Source organism: Notechis scutatus, chromosome Z (genome assembly GCF_049901735.1).
Source record: "Notechis scutatus isolate UNSWTSFEM ecotype Mainland chromosome Z, rNotScu1.2, whole genome shotgun sequence".
NCBI lineage: Eukaryota > Metazoa > Chordata > Lepidosauria > Squamata > Elapidae > Notechis > Notechis scutatus.
In genome coordinates, this window is record NC_142025.1 from 35,941,345 (window position 1) to 35,963,269 (window position 21,925).

General features: G+C 33.3%; 1 protein-coding gene across 7 annotated transcripts; it reads left to right on the plus strand.

Annotated features, from left to right (window-relative positions):
* Positions 1-2,877: 2,877 nt before the first annotated feature.
* Positions 2,878-19,244, plus strand: TMEM196 (transmembrane protein 196). Of its 7 annotated transcripts, none has more exons than XM_087945037.1 (6): positions 2,878-3,500; positions 13,898-13,954; positions 15,706-15,960; positions 16,849-16,922; positions 17,743-17,821; positions 18,642-19,244. In XM_087945037.1, exons 1-6 carry the CDS (start codon positions 3,330-3,332, stop codon positions 18,702-18,704), a joined length of 699 nt encoding a protein of 232 aa, XP_087801163.1. In that variant the 5' UTR covers positions 2,878-3,329; the 3' UTR covers positions 18,705-19,244. The 7 variants fall into 7 exon arrangements, with proteins under 7 accessions (XP_087801163.1, XP_087801164.1, XP_087801162.1 ...); XM_087945038.1 differs by having other exon boundaries at positions 2,878-3,494; positions 17,740-17,821; XM_087945036.1 differs by having other exon boundaries at positions 2,879-3,500; positions 17,740-17,821.
* Positions 19,245-21,925: the final 2,681 nt, after the last annotated feature.

A 21,925-nucleotide genomic window follows, 5' to 3' on the forward strand; every position in this document is an offset into this window, starting at 1 on the left:
AAATTATTACCAAATTATTTGGAGAAATGTATAGAGGAATCTGTTGAGGAATTGTAGCATGTTACATACATCATATTTGGGTTATTCTTATAATCTTGTAATTTTTTTTGTTTTGCTTTTATTGTTCTTTATACTCAGCATACCATTGGCATTTTAAATAAAGTACTACTAGAAATTGTATATATATTATATTAATTCATTTATTTCTATCCAAATGTTCAGTGGAACTAAATAGGCTCTTCCATCCTAGCAAGGATTTGCTTTTCTTTTGTAAAGTTGTTACATGCATTCTGTTCATTACAACTGACCTAGAGAAACAACATAGAGCCATGCAAGATATATATATTAACTGCAGATTGAGAAAAATAAAAATATTAAGGAAAATGCCAGTTTTTTAAAAATTGGAAAGATCCAAATAAGACAAAAAGTATATGAAATTTCAGAATAACTTCTTATTCTATTGCTTATGTGTTCAAGCATTATTTTATGTATCTGAAATTAAATATGAGCCAACCATTTCCAGTTTCAAATTCCTTTTGAATTCTGCATACATTAGAATTGGATGATGGGTGAGAAATAGAAGATCGATCCCTGGATTGGGAAAAAGTATTACTTTGTTAATGTAAAGGTTAAATAATAAGAAAAATAATTTGCACTCTTGCTTAACTCATTTATGAGTGTGAATAGGTTCTGTTACATCACAAAAACCCGTGTTTTTAATCTGTCGAGTGGTATCATAGTGTAAGTAGATAATCAAATTAAGTAGACAACAATCAATCAATGTGTTAGCTTGTTTCCTCCAAAGTTTTTCTTGGGGAATGGAATAAAAAAACTGCCTTTAAGTCAATAAAAGCTGCAAAAAAGCTACCTCCCTCTTTGGAAATTTATAGCATTTTTCTGCCAAGTGATGTAACTTTAGGCACTGATCTAATCGAATGACCCATCACTAAATTCAGGCTATTTTCTGTATCTAATCTCTCAAAACAAAAATTGACATTAAAAAGAGAGAGAGAAAATTACTTATGTCCATTCAGAAACTTCATTCAGTGTTGGGGTGGTAATGGAGACTAAAGGCATTTCCACATGAATTTTCCTATGAGTTCTTGAGCATTGTTTTGTACTCTTCAATCAAAAGTTATCTGGAAAAAAGAGCAAATATAGCAAACTATAGGCCTATCTGAAAAGCTTCAATTTTCATTCTGATTGAATTAATCAAAGCTATTGCACTTCTTCTTACTTCATATAATATAAAATGTCAGTAAGAAAATTAAGTTAAATGAACCATTGTACTGTATATGATTCTTTTGAGTGGAAACATTTTTCCATGCAGAAAGCAGTACATTTTTCAAATCTTCTTCCTACTGTGTGATATGATATTTTCCAGTTTGTGACATATAGTATACTGTAATTTGGTGGTAGATGGCAGATATTTTATAGATTAGGAAACATCTGTGTAGCATTAATTAATGTCATTCCCCATTTTTCCATTTGATGTATCCTTTATTTGGATATTATCATCCCTTGCTGGTTGATATTTCTTACTAATATATATCTATATAGATCAACAGGAAAACAAAGCAGGACAAATGCAACAATTCAAACAAGGTATTGAGTTACTGATGAGTCAGTCTGATTTTGAAATGGTGTTTTGGCTCAGTGTGTAACAAAGAAGATATGACCCTGACAACAGCAGAATAGATCTTGTGGGAAACTGCAGGAACGATGGCTTTTTAAAAAAGGAATCACCCATGTCCATATTAATCACAGCTAACCAATCTTAGTTTCAACAATCCTTCAATAACCTTCTGTTCTTTTCAGTGCATGCTCTGAGCCACATTTATGAACTAAATAAAATAAATAAAATAAAATAAAACATGGAGTCATAATATTGCCAAGAAAATGAGAAATGTCACATTATCAAATTACCATTCTTGATTTCATTGGAACACATTTATATTTTAAGAGCCACTGAACATTTTTCTATTTATGTTTTTTTTTCCAAAAAGCTCTAAAGAATGTTGAACTTACATGTAACTTGCTGATTGTCAACACCTAGCACAGGGGTTGGCAACCTTAAACACTCAAAGAGCCACAAAGGTCCTAACTAGAAGCCTCCCCATTCAATTCTGGAGCTGACCAGAAGTCTGGTCCCCCCCACCATAGAGTTTCCTCCTAGCACAGTTTCCTTTTACCAACTGGTGACAGGGAGCTGCAGAAGACAGATGAAAGAGCCACATGCAGCTTCAGAGCCACGGGTTGCTGACCCCTGACCTAGCACATGCAAGAATGGGTGAATTTTAATCTTTTTTAGAGAGAAAGAAACACTTGTTTCTTAATATGGACAGCTAATATCATGAAGAATTGTTATGTAACTCTGCAAATTGATTGCAATATTTTGAAAGAAATCATTCGGTCTGTGCTGAGATCAAGGAAAATGATGGGGGTGGGAAGAAACAATGGCTTTTGTGTGTGGAAGGGATTTTCAGTTCGAACGTTATAGGTGTGACAGTAACACAAATGCACATGTTGTACTCTTCTAGAAGCCGGACTTTCTATTTCAGTTTTCCATCTCTACAGTCAACTCTTTGCAGGTCATTCCAATGAGAATGAAGCGGGAGGTGATCATCTCTCCCTATCTCTCTTTTCTGTGTGCTTAAAGAAAACTGGTGCTGAATTTAATCTGCCTCTGCCAGGACTAGGGGCATAAAATAATTTTATTTATTTAGTCATTCATTCATGTAACATGTGTATATGACTAGTCATAAAATAAAAACGTGACTGTATTAGGACATCAACAGAAGAAGAAAAAAAAGTACACGTGCTTTCAAGAGATCGAGCTTGCAAGACCCCTGTAATCACAAGGACCTGAAGAGGACGCTCATTGCGAAAGCTCGGGAAGGAGGAATCAGTACCGCGGACAGCTCTCCACGGAGCCCTTATTAGCCCTGAATCTGCGAAGCAGCAAACACCATTTCGCTCCCCCATCTCCGCTCTCTTCCCGGGACGGGGGCGGAGGCGAAAGGTTGCGTGGGGGGAAAATACGTCCAGATCCAGGCTGCTGCATACATCATCTAGACGACGCGCATCAAGCGTCCAAGTCGGTACTGCAAAGAATAGAACCTTTTTTATTGGATCTCCTGCTGAGGCGAAAAACACGCCCTGTCCTGGGGCGCCGTGGCCTTGTGGACTGTGGATATCCCTGGCTGGTAAAGAAAGATAAAAGTTTCAGCGGAGGGGGGAGGAAGGAGAGCATTCCTTGTCTCCCACCTCAGAGAAGGCGCATGTCTGGTTTTAGTAGCTGAACTGGTGGGAATGATGACCGAGAGACGATGTGCACCAGCAGCCAGATCATCGGGAGCCTTCTGGTGCTATCTGTGCTGGAGATAGGGCTGGGAGCCTCTAGCGTGGCCGTGGGGGCAGTCAGCTTCAGCTTCGTTCTTGCGGGTTCTGAGCGTTCAACTCAGCTGGGAGACTCTTCTCCGGTATGGAGCGGGGTGTGTGTACGTTAGCTATTTCACTCTCTTTTAACTCTTAATGGTAAATGCAGTCTGCTCTCGGATTCCCCTTCTTTTGCGCAGCTCTCCTTTCTTTCCTGTCCCTCGCTTTTCTTTAGCTTGCATGTTTTGTGTAGTTTTGATCTGCATGATTCAAGCTGCGTCTCTAATTCCTTCAATGAATTTTAGAGCAAAACCTATACTTTATTTGAACAAGCCAATGCAAGGCTATTCCCTCACCCTCCCTTCAAAACCACAGAACACTGGGGCCCACATTCTGCTGAGCCAAAAAATTGAGGATGCCAAGCTCTGCCCTCTCCAACCATGCTCTATGCTGACAATATAAGATAACCCTTTTCCAAACATCTGACCATTTCAAGACAGGATAAATAAATGTCTATGTGAAAAGAATATATTTTTTGAAAAATTGGAAGATCTGAGAGTTTTGAAGCACTGCATTATATGCTTGTGCTGAGGCAAAGCTCCTATATCTTCTACTTAAGGTTTCACCAGCAATTCAACAAGTAACTTTATACTTGGGAGAATTCATTTTTCACTGTAGCATCTTATATTGTTGAGCAATTTCTTGGCAAGAAAAGCAAATAAAATGCTGATGTTTACATTGTATTCAGTTTCATTGTATTCAATTTCATGAGCTGAACACTTACAGCACACGTTTAGATAACCATAATCTTAAACTTCTGTAAGGAATAAAGTAATTATTGTCTAAGTAAAGAATATTCAGTTTCCATAGATATTATTGATGATTTAAATTTAATTTAGTACTAAATTACTAAAGTAATTTATACAGGTAAGATTTAAGTATACTTAATTTTCTAGATAGTGCTCAGTACTGCTTATGGTTACAGTGATGGCAATAATAATTAAACAGTCTAATTGAAACTTCTATGAAACTTTTGTCCAGAAGAGAAAGGATAAGCTGATTGAAGAATTTACTTTCCACTTATATTTCCTGTAAATCATAACATGAAATTCACAATTTTAGGTTTAATTTGCTAGAACAAAATAAAAAGAGATATCATAGTTTCATAACCTGAACTGTTTTTTTTAAAGGCAACCAACGGAAATAAATGCAAATTTATTTGTAAAATTTCTACCTCTTTGATAGAATGAAAAATAGTGCAGCAATACTTATAAGTGCACATACTGTCTTTTTAAACTTAAAATTTGTGTGTGATTTTGTTTTGTTTAAATATCCACTTTTGTATACTTCCATACAATTACTGACATTTATAATAATGGAAAATGGTAACATCCAGATTAATTTGGTGGAGCAGGAAAAGTGTCTATGGATAATTGTGATAATTAGGACTCATGTCTTCATATTTTTAGATTGTATCAAATATTTTTTGTGCAATTGAACCAGGAAGTGTTCAGGCCACCTGCAAGGCCAACCAAGATGGCTGTTGGGATTGCACCAATACCACTCTTTTTACTTTTTTAAGTTCACAAATTGGGCACAAATTAACATTGTCCTATTAATATTGTCTATTTGTATCTTTTTAGATTTAGCCCTGCTTCTATTATGCTACTATATTGTTTAAGAAAGATATTTCACTTTTTTACCTTCCTAGATCATGTGTCTCTGTGCATACACATGTGTTCAGAATTGTGTATCTCATACATAAGCAGCATATGGATTGTTGCACCATATTCATTTCCACTGCAAAATGGCTTTTTGTGAATGACCTGTATATATTCTTCTCCAGAAATATTGTATACTTAATAGGGGAAAGAAAAATATAGTGTGATTACCAGATGGCTTGTAAATTTAGCATTTTCACAAACCAAAACTGGTGTTCTTATGAATCTCCACTTTTATCTTCTAAATTGTCATTTTCAAGAAGTTTAGGAAATTGCCACTCTCTATATTATACTAAAATGTTAGCATTACTGCAGATGTAAAGTTCCAGTAGCTGCTTGGGACAAGAAAGGATGCTGAGTTTATTTACATAACTAAATGTCCCCTAATCTCCAGCATCTACAAGACTGGTTAATGTAACACCTTCACATGAACGGCTAGTGAGAATCAAACCAAAAGTCCAACTTTTCATGATCCCACTATAAAGCCAAAAATTTTATAATTAGGGCCATATTACACTTTAAACAATAATTTAGTTTGCATGATTTCATGTGTAAGGCATCCTTATACTGTGATTTCATATAGTATGCTAAGCCATAAAACCCTAATTTGTAACAGAAATGACTGGTTTCAAACAATAGGCAACTCTGCTCTTAATTTATTGGCTATAGTCTAGGAATTCAGTTCATTAATCTGAAGAATCCCAACTAAGTTTAATTTGGGGGGGAGGGTATCAAAACTTAATTCAAATAATAGTCTTGATTAGCCAGTGCTATGATTTCAACTATGATAGACTCAGGTAACAAAAATAGGATGAAGCAAAAATCCAAAAATGAATAACTTCTGAGGCATCAGCATTATGGCAAAGCTAATTTGCATCCACTTATTATCTAAAAATAATATAATATGAAAATGCCTTTGACCCACTTTAGTTTTCAAATAGCTATAGCTAGCTAGAAGCCCAGTTTCACACCTAAGGGGCAAGCAAGAAGGTTACTATGGAAACCTTAACTCTGACTATCCCATTTTACATAGATGGAAATAATCCATATCTCTATTTCATCTACTTTCTTACAAACTACAATGATCCTCTGAAACTATCATGTAACATGTTTTCTTATTTATCTGCATCTTTCATACCTGTCTTATTAATTGCTTTAGCAAACTACCCATGATATAATCCAAAAATCCAGAAGAGAATTATAAAACACCAAATAGCCATTTAATAAATCCTCGCAGCCTGTAAATGTTAAAGGGTTTACTTTAGAATTATTAACATGAAATCAAAATCCATGTCACTAAATGTGATAGTTAAAAACAATGGAGATTTTTTTAAAAATTAGACATGTTTTCCAAACGCAAAGACAGATAAAGCAAGGTGAAAAGAGGATATATTTTTTTATGGTCCTTGTTTAGTCACTAAGACCACAGCTCACCAAGCATGGTCCTTACTTACCATTATAAAAATCCCTCTTAGCAATAATAACAACACGATAGACAAAAGCAACCATATAGCATGAAGGTATTCCCAATGTTATACTGATGTTTTAAAAACACTTCATTCATTAATCTTGACATCTCAGTTCTGAAGAACTATTTTTTCAAATAATGAATACTCTTAAATAGAAATTAATGAATCTAATAGCATACAAATAAGAAAGTCTTAACAAAGGTAGTTAACATATCCTATTAGACTATCAAACTGGTAGACAGAACAATCTCTTACAATAGGGATACAATTAGCGATAATAATAAGCGCACCAATCGTGCCTACCGTCCCTGTCCTATTGTTTCTTTTTATTTTTCTTATAAGTATCCATATCATGTATTCAAAACTATGTTTATTCTTATACCTGTTATCTTGTAAGCGATTGACAAATCAAATAAATAAACAAACAAACAAACAACTAGACTACTTAGAAATCTTAATTCTAAAAGCAAAAGAACCAGGGGTTTTGTTATCAGTAAATAGAATCACATCTATTTATATGTATACATATTGTGATACTTGAACCCCACGATATTCATAAGTATTATGTCAAAATATATTCTGTACCATCAGATAGGAGCCACTGCCCACCAATATAAAGATTTCCTGGACTAAATGTGTAAAGAATCATAAAACTGAAAAGGGCATTACATTTTTGGGTACAATCCTCTGCTCAATGTTAAAGCATCGCCAATAAATGAATTGCTAACCTGTGTTTGAACATATTCAATGTGTTTAGTGTATTCAAACACATTGAAGTAAATGTGTTTCAATGAAACTGTCAAGAATTGCTTTATTATGAAGTCCACGTCCACGTAATCCACGTCCTCTATTCCAGATTGATACAAAGCTAGATTATTTTTCTGCGGGGGTAGGGGTTGTTTTCAGATATTTGAAAACTCCTCCCTCAGTCCTCTCAAAGTATACATGCCAATTCCTTCAATCTCCTTTTATAGGAATTAGATCATTTGAACTTCTTTATTGCCTTTATTAGAACTGTCTTCAGTTTGATATGGTCCTTGAAATACTATTTAGGAGTTTTAGCAGAGCAGAATAGGATGAAATAATGGTTTCTGTGGTTTGAAAACTCTTCTTCTGTTGATACAGCCTACACTTCAATTTGCATTTTGGCAGGCTTGACACATTGCTGACTCATACTCAATTTATATCAATTCCTTCTCTGGGATTTTTCTTCAAATATTATTAAAAGCCAGGTTAACCCCATTCTGTACCTGTACATTGATTCCTTTTTCTTAAATGAAGAATTTGCTATTTGCAATCCATTATGTAATTTTCAGATAATTTTTAATTATATCTATTTGCATATAAATTTTCTGCTGTCTGAAAAGTCTGAAAAAAAAATCCATTAAAATGATTTCTGAATTCTGAGTAAGTATGCATGTTGCACTAAAAAATCAAAATCAGGTAAATTTATGGAGCTTGTGAGCCAGACTAATCTAATATATCAAAATATAAACATGTAGCTATATATTTTAGAGTACATGTTTACATTTATTTTGAAATTGAATTCCATGCAATTATAAGATATGCAGGACACTGTAAATTCTTATGCTTGCACAAAGCATTTTGCACTGCACAAGCAATACGATTCATCTCAGGATATGGAGATGACATGATCTGTCTATAGGAGCTCTGACATGTAGCAGCTGTAGTAGCAAAAAGAGGTTTCTGCACACGTGTTGCACAGAAATAGCTGGGAATGTTGAATAAGGGGATTGGGGTTTCCAGATGCGGTCTAACAATTTACAGTAGTTTTCAAGAGGGGGGGGGGACACAGCATTTTGTAGATAACACATTTTGCATAAATCACCTAAATATAGCATTTCTTAGCTTTGTGGAACACTTCTGATTATTAATGTATCAAAAAAGAAGATAAAAATAGATGAAGGTTCATTATCCTAGATAACACCTAGGCAACTAATTTTATAAAATCTAACTTTGAGATGATTCTAATGGTTTATAGAAAAAGGAATTTAATCATAAGGCAATTAAGATCAATCATTCCACTAATCAAATCTATATAGAAAACATTACCAGTCCCTGCTGTCTCAGATTAAATATCAAAATATGGAACTCTCTGGTATTTGGGAATGCTGTCTTCTTTGCTCTTTGCTTCTAAATGCCTTATCAGCTTGTTGTAACCATACAATGTGAACTGTAATTGGTCTCTTGAGTGGAATACAAATACTGCTAAATTTCTGAAACCACCAAAGTGTTAGTTCTCCATAGAAACAGCCCAACCAATCACCAGAGTATGTGTAATACTGAGACATTCACATACCCACCCTGAAGCAAAGATTCATCAAAAATAAATATTCTTTATTTTTGATGAATCTTTTGCTAAATGAGCCTGAACTGCAACAGCCAACTAGAAATGAATTTATGACATAATCCTGGTTATAAGTGTGTTTATTTTTCTGGTATATAATTTTCTCCACAAAAATCCCTAGGCTCTATAGCACAATTTTCTAACTTAATATAGATACTGTAATTACTTTGTAGGATTTGGAAGCTGTTTTATGCAGGCTATTCTGTTTTACTTAACCAGGGCTGACCCTGGTTAGGGACAGGATGTGGGATTTCTAGCGTCTTAAGAATATTTATGGAAAAGATACTTGAATAGTATGAGTCAGCATTTGATGTGGCTGCCAAAGACAAATGCTATTTTAGACTGCATCAACAGAATGAAGTTTTAAAATCATGGGAGGTGAAGTTCCATTGTGCTGATCAGCTGACGCCTGAATATTGTGTACAGTTCTGGATCCTATCCTTTAAGAAGGATTTAAATTAAGAGAGGGGAAAGAAGAGATTTTGTAATGAAAGACTAAAAGACTTGGGTTTGTTTACACTTAGAGAAGACCATAGGTGGGATATGATATAGACTTCAAATATTTGAAAGAAAAATAATATTTAGGCCTGTTTTCTGGCAGCCCAGAGTGCAGGACATGTCATAATGCATTTAACCCACAGAAAAGTAATTGAATGTTGAAAAGCAACAGCTTCCGCAGTTTAGAAAAAGAACAAATATTCAAAGAAACCAGGGTCTCTTCTTTTTAATTGAATGTACTCAAATATAAATTTAACTTGCTGCCTATTGGAAGTTCTTTAATTTGGATTCGTACATTGAGAAATGGATGGCAGCACCTTATGGCTAAATGATTTCCTCAAATTCCATGATTCTATAATTATACTTAGAAGAGGTCTTGGATTTCCATTCTTTTTTTTCCCCATTTTTTTTATTTTTTTAAATTTTATGCATCTTTTCACGTGAGAAACATGTTTCCAGGTTGTAACACTTGTACATAGTCATACTCTCATTTCCATTAATCTTATATAATATTAACTCATATCATTATCCATTTCACTCAACTTTAAATAAATTTGCATTTTATATTTCAGTTCATTGATTCAATATCAATATCATTTCATGCATACATAAGTTTTCAAATCTTTATCTCCTATTATTTCCATTTTCAACTTACCACCTATTTTATTTTACATTACACATCATTATTAATCCTTAGTTTTCTCTAAGCCAATATATAATAAATGATCTAAGAAGAGTAAAAATATAGATAAAACCAATATATTTAGGATCCACATGGTATTTTCCATTCCCCTACTGTAATCATAATAGAATATTTTCATTATACAATTCTAATACCCATTAAATAATCAACTGTGTATATATATATATATATATATATATATATATATATATATATATATATATATATATATATATATATATATATATATATATATATATATATATATATATATATATATATATATATATATATATATATATAGTCAACTGTATATATCCTCTCCAATAAATCATCAAAATAACTTCTTAATTTCTCTCATTTTATCTTCACTTTACTTATAATCATTGATAGTCATATCTTTTTTTAAAAAATTCATTTCTATTCCTTTGTTTTGATCCTCCAAAAAAGAAAAGGGTTCATAACACATTTTATATACAATTTCTGAGGTTCTCACGGGTATTTGTATGTGGATCTTTGGTTATTTCTCCCGTGTAAGATTGGAAGTATCTAGGCAACATTTCAATGAAGTCTCATTCATCATCTTCAGGCTTGTGTCTTCTGCTCTGACAGGCTGCCCCAAATTCAAATCTGAAACCACTGTAAAAGCCTGACTCACAGATGAACACTATACAGAAGCCTGATGATGGCAGATGAGATTCTGCCGAAACGTCGCTACAACTTTAAAAGCACAACTACTATGACGTGAGAAAATACCCGAACAAAGCTGAATGCCATATATATATATATATATATATATATATATATATATATATATATATATATATATATATATATATGTGTGTGTGTGTGTGTGTGTGTGTGTGTGTGTGTGTGTGTGTGTGTGTGTGTGTCTGTGTCTGTGTCTGTGTCTGTGTCTGTGTCTGTGTCTGTGTCTGTGTGTCTGTGTCTGTGTGTCTGTGTGTCTGTGTGTCTGTGTGTCTGTGTCTGTGTGTGTGTCTGTGTGTGTGTGTGTGTGTGTGTAATTACACATTCCTAAAATATTTCCCTACAAGTTTTAAATTAAACACCAATATATGTTCCATGTGGTATCCCCCTTATAGAATCCCTAGCCCTTATCTCTAATTTTTTTGGCTTTATTATTTATTTTAATTTTAACCAACTTTCTCTTTTCTAAATTTCCCTGGTCTTTCTTTCCTTCTAATATTTCACCCATCTTCTCTCCCCACTTTCCTGTTCTCTTTTTTGAAGTTTCTTCTTGTATAATTTCTTCTTCTTTTGTTTAATCGTGGGAGCATTTTATCTTTTATTTATTAAGTCTGTCATCAACATCATAGTTTTAATTCTTTTAGTGTCTTTTGGCAATGTCTCTTGTTCTCCGTGTCTGTCTGAGCCTCTTCTTCCTTTAACTCCACCTCACTGGAATTTCTTTGTTCTTCAACCATCGCCATTATTTTCTTTTCCAATATTTCCAATAATTCCCTTCTTTCTTTCAACATTCCTTTTACCATTTGTAATTCCAATTTAAAGTATTTGCTTATTTCTTCCATTTTTATAATAAATTATTAATATTCAAAGTCTTTTATTGCAATTCTTGCCAAAAGTCTTCTTTTATCTTTATTTCTTTTGTTAATCCTCCTGTCTCTTTGTCACAATCAACACCCAACAGTCCCAGGACTTTGCATTTGTAAATCCTCTTGGTAGAATTTCTCCCCCTTTTTTCAAAATTTCTGGGGTTCTTATTATTTTATTTGTCTTTTATTTCATAACAGAAGTCCAGTAAATTTCCCTGTAATTTTGTAGGAAAAAAAAGTCTTTGACCATTAGTTGGTGCTCTGTATCACTTTCCACTTTTTAAGTTCTTTTCTTTTCTCTTTTAATTATATTAAACATTAATTTCCAATTATTTCCACAATTAATTTTCTTAATATTAACCAATTCCAGGCAAGTCCAGCATTTATTCCAATGCCTAATTAATGCCAATTTATATTATTCAAAGTTTAGTCTCTAATTTCATTGTAGCTTTTTATAAACCAATTTTGTTTACCTTGTATTTTCCTCTTTTTTTCTGTTTGCCACTATCTTACTCTTATGCAAGGGCACTTTCTTCCTACTTCTCGGAGTTGTTAAGAAAAAAATCAAGTTCTTTTATCTGGTTGCACATCGCTTTACCACTTCACTGCTCCAGCGCAAAACTTAGATTCTGGCAGCTTTCTGTCTTCAGGGCAGCCATTTTTGACTGCCGTTTCTCCCTGTTTTCCAGGGCAGTAATATCTAGCCAGGGAGAGGAGATGCGGCTCCCCTCGACCCAGCTGGTGGTCTCCCCCTCTTCACCCACCTCTCTGAGGTGGGTCAGGATGACACCAGTCCTGTAGGGACCCTTCCGACAAGAGAAACACGGACCCTAGCTGCGCACGATCACGGTCTCTGACGGTTGTCAACAGAAGCACCACCAGAAGTCTGGATTTCCATTCTTATATTGATTCTCATATAAAGATTCAGGTTTTTTTTTCCAAATTCACAATTACATGGATATCTGGTTGTAACACTCTTAAATGATTATGCATTTAGTCTGCAATCTCCATTTTAAATGTCTATGGGGATTCTCAGTCATAAAGGCCAATTTTTATTTAGATGTTTTTCAGTGAGATATATGAATTATGTATATGTAAACATAAGTACATATAATAAATACAGACTTTCAAACATAGGGAGAAAGAGAATTTGTCATGAAACATTTTTATTATGTTAAGGAGACTATAACAAATCACATGATTGAGAGTTCCCTTCAATCATTTATCAATAATCCAAAATTAATAATGTGTTCCACTGTACACATTTATTTCATTGCCAAAGAATTTGTATTAATAAATTATAGTGTTGCTTAATGAATTGCGTGAATGTGTTGATCCTGATTAGCAGCCATGTATGTAGATGAAATAAAAATTAAACAGATAATTATCAAAGAGAGGGTAGGATTAATGAAAGACAGGAATAAAAATGGATATTTTAAAATATATTCATGATCTGCCAAAAAAGTCCAGCTTTGTGTGAAATCTATGTTCATTTACTTAAATAATGGCATGGGCCAATATTTAAGTAATATTCTCAAAAATGTGCTTTAATTTACCACATATTTTAGCATAATAATTTTGGAGTGAACCTTTAAAAAAAAAAAAGTTTAAACGAGATTCCTCAGCCATGTTCAACAATTTCAGAAATCCTCTCTACTCTGATTTTTTTTTTTTTTTTGACCAATGAATAACTATTAATCAAATTTTGTTTGGAACTTTGCATCTTTTGATTTTTGATTGCAAAAGTCTTACCTTCCAGTGTTTGCTTTGCTTTGTTGCATATTATCCTGAGTATTCTTACTATTAGATTACTTGGGCAAGTTTGAATTTATAAGAGAAAATAGAATGCGTTATGTTAGTGTTTTAATAACAATCATAGAATGGTTGCAAATTATTTTACAGAAATAAAAAACAAATTCTGGGTAATATACCTACTATACATGGTGTAGTGTATATTTAAGAGAAATCTTGCTCAGAAGCATTCAGTATTTGAACTTGAAAATTAACATTAGAAATAATACTAATACCATATACTAAAATACAGAGGTTTGGCTAAATTGAATATCGACAGACAGAAATTATAATCTACATATCAACCAGTGGGAATAAGGGTATTCTGTTACTGTTTATGTACTTAAAACACAGCAAGGCTTCGACCATTGTCCTAGACCATAAAAATATCAAATATACCTTTCTTCTCCTTGCAGTTTTTGCTTTGTGGAGTATGTGGAATATTTTGTGCCAAAAAAAAGTCAGGACTTATTGTAAGTGTTTTACTAAACTGTTCATAAGTATTCATAAGTGAAATGTAAACTCTCTCTCTCTCTCTCTCTCTCCTCTGTCTCTGTGTTATAAAATCTAACTTTTTGAGTCTGATGGCAGAAATAAAGAAATGAATGGCAGAAAAACACACACACACACACACACATTTATATATACATATATCTTAGATATATAAGAAGATATATATATATATAAAACAAAGTACTCAGTCTGTACAGTTCTTGACATCGTTCCAGTTTTGGATTGATAGCAGATACTGGACTGAGTCATTCAGTGTTTCTGAACTATGAGATAAACCTATACATTTTTTAGGGGCTAAGACAGTCTTATTGAAGCTGTGGAATTTCCCAAGTAAGTAAAACTGCTTACAGGTAGTCCTCTAATTACAATAGAAATTGAGCATGGATTTATTTTAAGTTAAAGTTGTTAATTTATTTTAAGTTATCTTAAGTTAAATGGGTCACCATGTGATTACAGCTGATTTTTATGGCCTTTTTTTTGTAGTGGCCATTAAGTAAATGTGGTAGTCATTCAATGAACATGGTGATCATTAAGTGAGGCTGTTTTCCCCAATGGTGTTTTTTGGAAAACATTAAAAAAAAGCCAAAAATCATAGTCATATGACTGTGGAATGCTGCAAATAACATAAATGAGCGCCAATTGCCAAGAGCTCAAAATGCAATCAAATGATTGCAGTCACATTAGAATTTTAAAACGGATCGTAAATAGCTCTGTGGAGGCCCATCATAACTTCAAGTGGTCACTAAAGCAAACTGGTCATTAAGCAAGGATTGCCTGTATATTAGATACTCATGGCAACTAGATAGTAGTTGAAATAGGACATAACACATATGAAAAAGAAATGCAATAATTCAATAATAATGTTGATTGAGGGAGAGGTTCAAAAGATGATTTGTACCCTCATGTACCCTCATGTATCCTTATAGTTTCCACTGCTGCTCATAAAACAGCAGCTATTTCAACAGGCCTAAGTTAGAGATTTTAGCAAGCATCTAATAGTGGTAGATTAATCAGATTCTCTGATTAATTCATTTTTAATCATTACAGTTCCATATGCTCCTTATACAATTTAAGCAATCATTGGAATACATAACAAGACAAGACACTGGAACTGGTAGAAGAAGCTAGATTTTTTTTAAAAAAAATATGCCCCATTTTCACTTTTCTTATCTTCTTCATTTTCAGGTAGTTCAACATAGAAAATCTTTTCAAATGTACTTGGTTTTGGTTGCTTTGGTGTGGTGTAATGTACTCCAAATTGCTGTTTGGTTAACTAGTCCCATATATTATTTGCCTGAGACTTATTGATACTGAACAGCACAGTTCTAAGCATAGGATATGTTTCACCAGAAAAACCATCATTTAACTATTGAAAGCTCTAATGATGACAATTCTTGTCTACCAATAAATCATTGAATGAAAATGGGAAAATGGGAAACAATACTATAATGGGAAGGAGAAGCTTTCATCAGTTCATATTTTGTAGGTCAGCATTAAAACAGTGACACTCAATTTTAATTATCTGAAACAAAAGAAATATAGTAAACAGAGGTAGAGTAGTCAATGAAAGGTTTGCAGCTGCTACTCTCATTGTTCATATGTATTTTTATCAACACGGTTGATGTGCTGGTTAAGTTCAAATGAATAGATAACTTGGTTCCTTTCTCCATCTTATCATCTCACAGTTATGTGAATTTTTGTTTCCTATCAGATGATACTTTTCTCTGCTTGCTGTATCTGTGGGCTAATTGGAGGAATATTAAACTTCCAGTTTCTTCGAGCTCTAACAAAGAAATCCTCAGCTCTCTATCCACTGCACCTTACCTCCATGTCTCTAGCATGCATAGGAATTGCTGGTTGTACTCTTTCTTCATGGCTAACTTGCCGACTAGCCAGCTATGAACAAAGAAGAATGTTTTCAGAAAGAGAACATTCATTACATCACTCTCACGAAATGGCTGAAAAAGTAAGTTCACATGCTTTTTGATTTGTTATGCTGTTTTTTAAAACATTTTTTCTAATATACGTATGCAGTTAATATACAGTCAATAGAAGAAAATTCTCGGATCAATTTGTAAGTCACTGGAAAGTGATGCACAACTATATAGTATCAACTATATTATAATTTAATAAGTTACGATTAGATATTCCAGCTTTTCCAGTTTTCTCATTTGAATAAAATGCATCCACTAACTACATGGCTCTATTGTGTAACTATAATGCTTTGCACTAAATATAGAGCTCCTTGGCCTAAATAAGCTAATGGCTGCGTAATTGTATATCTGTTCCACTTCCTGCATGAAAATATATTTTAGTCGGTAGAGCTGGGGCTTACCAAAGATTAAGTTCACGTGTAGAAGGACAAGCAACACAATCTGCAGCTACATACAATGAACATGTCATTGGATTGTACCACTTTAGATTGCTGATGGGAGAGCAAATGATTATATCTCTCCTGGGCAGGATTGGACAATCTATCTTTATTATAGCTTTAGTATAGGAAAAAGAGCTATTTTGGAAAAAAAAATTCCAAGTCTTCAGATACCTATTTTTCTCATGTTTTTATTAGAAACTTGTGTATGTATGAGACCTGAAACATTCAGCTTACTAAATACCTACATTTTGCTGCTGAATCTCAGAAAAATTGTCTGAAGGATGTCTGAAGTTGCCTGCAGATTATGTGCTGCTCATCCTTGCCCGACTGAGGAAAGATTTTAACCAAGTCTTTTTTTTCTTGGCATGTTAATTTGGAAGCTGGAAAGTATTGTGTTGAACAGGAAGTACAACGTTGTCTAACACTGCTATGCACCAAAACATATGCAAATGATTGTGCTTTATTTATAATTTGTATTAGAGATTAAGGGGTATTGAAATAATCGAACTGCCCAGCTGCCCAGTGATACCCCCAACACCAGAATTACCTCCAAGGTATGCTGAATTCTAGGGAATTATGATGAATTAGAAATGTTGCTTTTAAATCAATTTTACGTTGTGCTTGTTAAGAAAATTCTTAATTTGATAATTATCCCCAGAAATCTTCCTATTACAGGAAAGACTTTATTAAAATCTATGTGGTATAATGCTAGAGTTGGACACTTGTCACTCAATATATTGAGTTTACAGATAACTTGTTTACACATATGCAAACACACACATATACTGTATACTCTTTCTCTCTATATATTACTTTTCTAATCAACCTGTTTATCTTAGCTTTGAATGCTTAATTACTATAAAATTTTATAAACAGCAAAAATTCTTAAATGAGTGGTGGCCAGTGGTCAGTAATAATAATGATTTGGGTGTAAATATACATAGTTAAATATAAGTAAGTAATCAAGGAAAAATAATAGGGCTTGATTACTAGTAGAAAAAAGTTACAAAACTACCATTATGAGATGTTGTTTGTTTATATAATTATTATACTTCTTCAGTTATCCCATTTTGCACTTAAGCTATATAACTCTGTACCTATTATTTGACTGGCTTAAGGTTACCCAGCTTATTTATTTATTTGCATACACACATACAGAGGCAGATTTTTTTTTTTAGAAAATATATCTGTTTTTTATTAAAATCATAAAATGGAAGACGAAACAGCCTTGAAGAACAGGCGGAAGAGCCACTGCCAAGTTGCAAAGGTAGAGAAACTGGGGTTATTTTATTTTATGGGTTATTGCATTATCTCCATCCATTGCTTCAAAGCTAAAGAATGTGAATTTATGCTTCTCACTCTATTTCCCAGCAGACAGGTGTCTACATCACCACACCCTCGCCTCAATCAACATTATCTGGCACCTTATCTGGAAATCCCAGCTGAGTCCAAGGTATGGCTATTGGAAAATGTCATCATCTTTTTGTCAATGAACATGTGGTCCATTTCCTTAAGTTGAAATAAAGGTGAGACAGGATAAATATACAGGAAAAAGTGATTTATGGTAACCATTTTAGATGCTGCTTCCTTCAAGAAAAATATTTTCTTACATGTGCTGCTACTTAGGAATATTAGTTGGTGTATGAATAACACTTGTGGACAAGTGTAATACAGCCAGAAAAGGAATCACGCCAGGAAATATTCAAGATCTAGATCTGGCTGGGCTCACTTTTAAAAGAAAATTAAATATATACTGTATAAAAGCTAAAGTGAAAAATAACCCAAGGGGGAAAAAAGTCATAAATGCCTGTCGATGAATGAGTTTGAAGATCAATAAGCCTATTTTACTTCAATCTCTCTTGCAGGCAATTCATTTTAATATTTTGTATATGTGCTAGAATGGCTAAGGTCAGTTTGTAAAAAACATTGTGCTCTGCCTGTGCATACTTTTATGGCTGAAGCATGGCTTTCACTAATCTCTCTTATTTTCGTTATGTCACATCATATTCTAGATATGTAAGCTATAGCTAGCTCATCATTGGCTAATGTAAGCAGTCTGAGGCTTGGGGTTGAATAAGGCGAAACTTTTCCCCATGATACACAATTTATCACATTGTACATCAGTTTACTTATAGACTCATTCTTACTTGGAAAATCATCCTTGAAAGTAGTGCTTACATGGGCCAGATGTTAGCTATAAAGGTGAGCTGTTTAAATCTGTGTTAGGTTATTGCAGTATAACTGACTTTGACTACCCATTTCATTTCTCACAGGAAATGACAGATAACATGTGTAATGGAGGACCACACCTAATTTATAATGGAAGAGCATACTGAAATATTTACATTCTTTAAAGAACAACTATGTTTAGGATTTTCTTCAAGAGAAAATTCAGAAGCCAACAGCTTGGAGACAACGTCCTAAAACATTATGGCTCTAACTTGCAATAATTTTACAACTTCAAAATAACAACAGCACAGTCACATTTTCTTTCAGAGATTCGCTTTTATTCCCATTAACTGAAGTTATATAATTGCACATTTTGAAGATAAGTATTATCACTTTTTTTGCCTAAGTAATTTTTAATGGCTGTGATAATATATGAAACTGATTTTTCAGATTTTACTCAGATTTTTTTTAGGAATTACTTTTTGATTTTAAAAAAATCCCCTGGTATAAAAAGTATAAGAAGGTCTAAATATTGGATTTCATGCTAAGAGGAAAAGAATTTGGACATGAAAATGTAAGCAGTGTAATGAACGAATTATGAGCGTGCTGCTCTCCGCACTGCTGTCTGTGTTTTGAAAAATGGGAAATTTTAATGATGTTATGAAGTCAAACAATGTTTTGCTGTTAAAAAAAGTACATTTCTCCCATTTATGAGGTCTATTTCCTTATTTGTTCATAAACAATGTGAAATAAAATGAAACATAAGAATCGGGTTAGATTTTTAATCATCCTAACAAATTTTACAATGATCTACAAATTCAAGTGAGACACAAGGGCAAGTTATAATTCTCAACCAAGTTTAAGGCAAGTATTCAGAAAACTTTCAGACCCTCTTTATTTAACTGCAATTCATATGGTATATTGTTGTTGTTTTATTGTATTTGCATCTTAGCAGATGAAAGATAATGCATTAAAAATAAACATAACATTCTATAATGATAATAATAATAATAATAATAATAATAATAATAATAATAATAATAATAATATAAAGTACTATTACTTCTTCCATAGTCAACTGAAATACCCACCAATCATATAGTCATACTGATACAAAGAGATGTATGGAACTTCTTAATGTACAGATGTACACACACACATGCACACGCACACACACACACACACACACACATTCAAATAATTTTTCTTCTTTTAAAATCTAACATGCATACATACATTGCATTAAGAAATATTATAAGAAGCAAATATGTCTTTACTTAAATAATTAGATATATTTGCCTTACAAACACCGATGATGCAAATATGCAGAAGAAGGTTTGAACCTCAACGCAATGGTAAGACTTTCAGATGCAACTAGAGAAACTAGGGTTATAAACAGCAATGATGAACCTATGAAATGCTTGTCAAAGATAATATACCGCAACATTTTGGGTGGCACATCAGCATCCACCAATACCCAACAACTATTCTTGAAAATATACCTTATTCTCATGTGATGTTGATGGCTGTAGAAGTACCTGAGAATGGGCTATGCCCTTAAGTGGCTTCTGAATTCTCTGGAAATCATTTTTGTGTACCTCTGCATCTTTGAAAAATCAAATGAGAACAGGTGTGCTTTTGCAGTTTTCAGAGGCTGCACAATGTTCTAAGTTAGAAAAATCCTCCATATTTCCCATAGGTGATTGTTCCAGAATCCAAACCTACCATCTATACCCCAAATTGCAAAGCTCCAGGATTTCTTCCATTTTTCTGCTGGTTGGGTCAGAAGTCACCCAGTTTTATGGAGTTCTCTCATCTTTCAGGTTAGTTACTGCAGAGGCTTCCTATCCCAGCATCACTGCTGCTATATTGGGGAATAATTGTCCAGTAAACAACAACTGGAATACTTGAAATTGCTCATGGAGAGAAGATGATCTGGCCTACACCCACTTCGTGAATTGAAATGGCATGATGTTACTTTTTGGGATACACAAATCTTACTATGTATATGTTTGTAGAAACAGGATAAGGGCCAAGGAAAATAAACTTAGTATAATTAAATTACTTTTTCATACATTGCTGCCAAGTTCATAGACTATAGATAAGTCGGCAATGGACTTTATAATTAATCTGGGTTTAGCATAGAGACTTTTGGAGATGCTAAATTAGAAGCTGCCAAAAATTAAGTTCATGTGACACCCTGTCATTAGATTTAGATGTGTCAGTGTTTCATAAATATATTGTTGGAATTTTATTGATTATTTTCCACATTTCTAGAAACATATAATATTTTCTCCTTTATTAGAAATACTAAGTCTATTTGGTTAGTATGGTAAGTATAATCTGAACTGTGACAGTAAAGGGAAGCAATAAAACCAACTAATCAAGTTCCTTGTTTTCATTTTCATTTCTATGGTCCCCATTACTGTTTTTCCAACTTGCGTTAACTGAAATATGCCCTTATCGTTTGTTGGCATCTTCTATTGACATTCTCCTACTGTTTTTATCAGACAGCAATGCATGAAGTGAAAACAGGAATGGAACTCACCAATATTCTCCATATTGGTCATGCAATAATCAAAGAAACAGAAAGTAATGTCTTTGCTACAGAAAAAGTTGCATCTTTTTCTATATGTAGCTTTTCATTATGCATGTCTTTCATATGCACATCTTTATACATTTTTGGAATTGACTACGTTGGGCATTTACCTGAATTTTACAATCTGAGCAATAAATTTAAAAATAATTTATTTAAAAACATTGATTGGATAAATTCCTTCTCTCATTAATAGGTTTAAAAAAAACATAAGCATTAAGTTAAACTACAAATGTATTGTTTATATACTTTCAGTGTCACTCCTTAAAGTTATTATAACATTTATGGGTAATTTTAATTAAATTAAATGATGCATGATTCTTAGCTTGCCATTTTTCCCACGTTCTGTCCTGGTAAACTGTAGGGATGGCACAATTTTTTTCACACCTTTAATGTTTTATTTAGATTCTTCTCTACTTTGGTCAAGTTCTAATCAAAATTATAACATTATTTCAGCCCATCTAGTCCTTTGTGTAATATTTTTGCACTCAGTTCAGTTCCTCAGTTCCTTTTCTCCCTGGAATCTAACTTTTCTACCATTGTCTGTTTGTTTTTCTTTTCCAATTTCCATTTTTTGAAATAATTCCTTGGCAGCTTCACATTGATAGTCTTCCAAATCTCCCTCCTGGAATTTGGGTAATCAGAAGGAAGTGGAATATATTAATTAATTTTAAATGCTACGCTTAATTGTCTTAGTGCAAATCTCTGTGCAAATGCTGTAGAGAGTTTTGATGTAGAAATAAAAAATGTGTTTATGCATAAATAGTTAAATGAGCATCTATAAGTACAATT

Excerpts from the sequence above, each read along its gene's own strand:
- TMEM196 (XM_087945036.1), top strand. The coding sequence starts at position 3,330 with ATGTGCACCAGCAGCCAGATCATCGGGAGCCTTCTGGTGCTATCTGTG. Across the intron at positions 13,955-15,705 it reads AAAAAAAGTCAGGACTTATT|ATGATACTTTTCTCTGCTTG; the intron begins GTAAGTGTTTTA and ends GTTTCCTATCAG. Across the intron at positions 16,923-17,739 it reads ACACCAGAATTACCTCCAAG|CAGACAGGTGTCTACATCAC; the intron begins GTATGCTGAATT and ends TCTATTTCCCAG.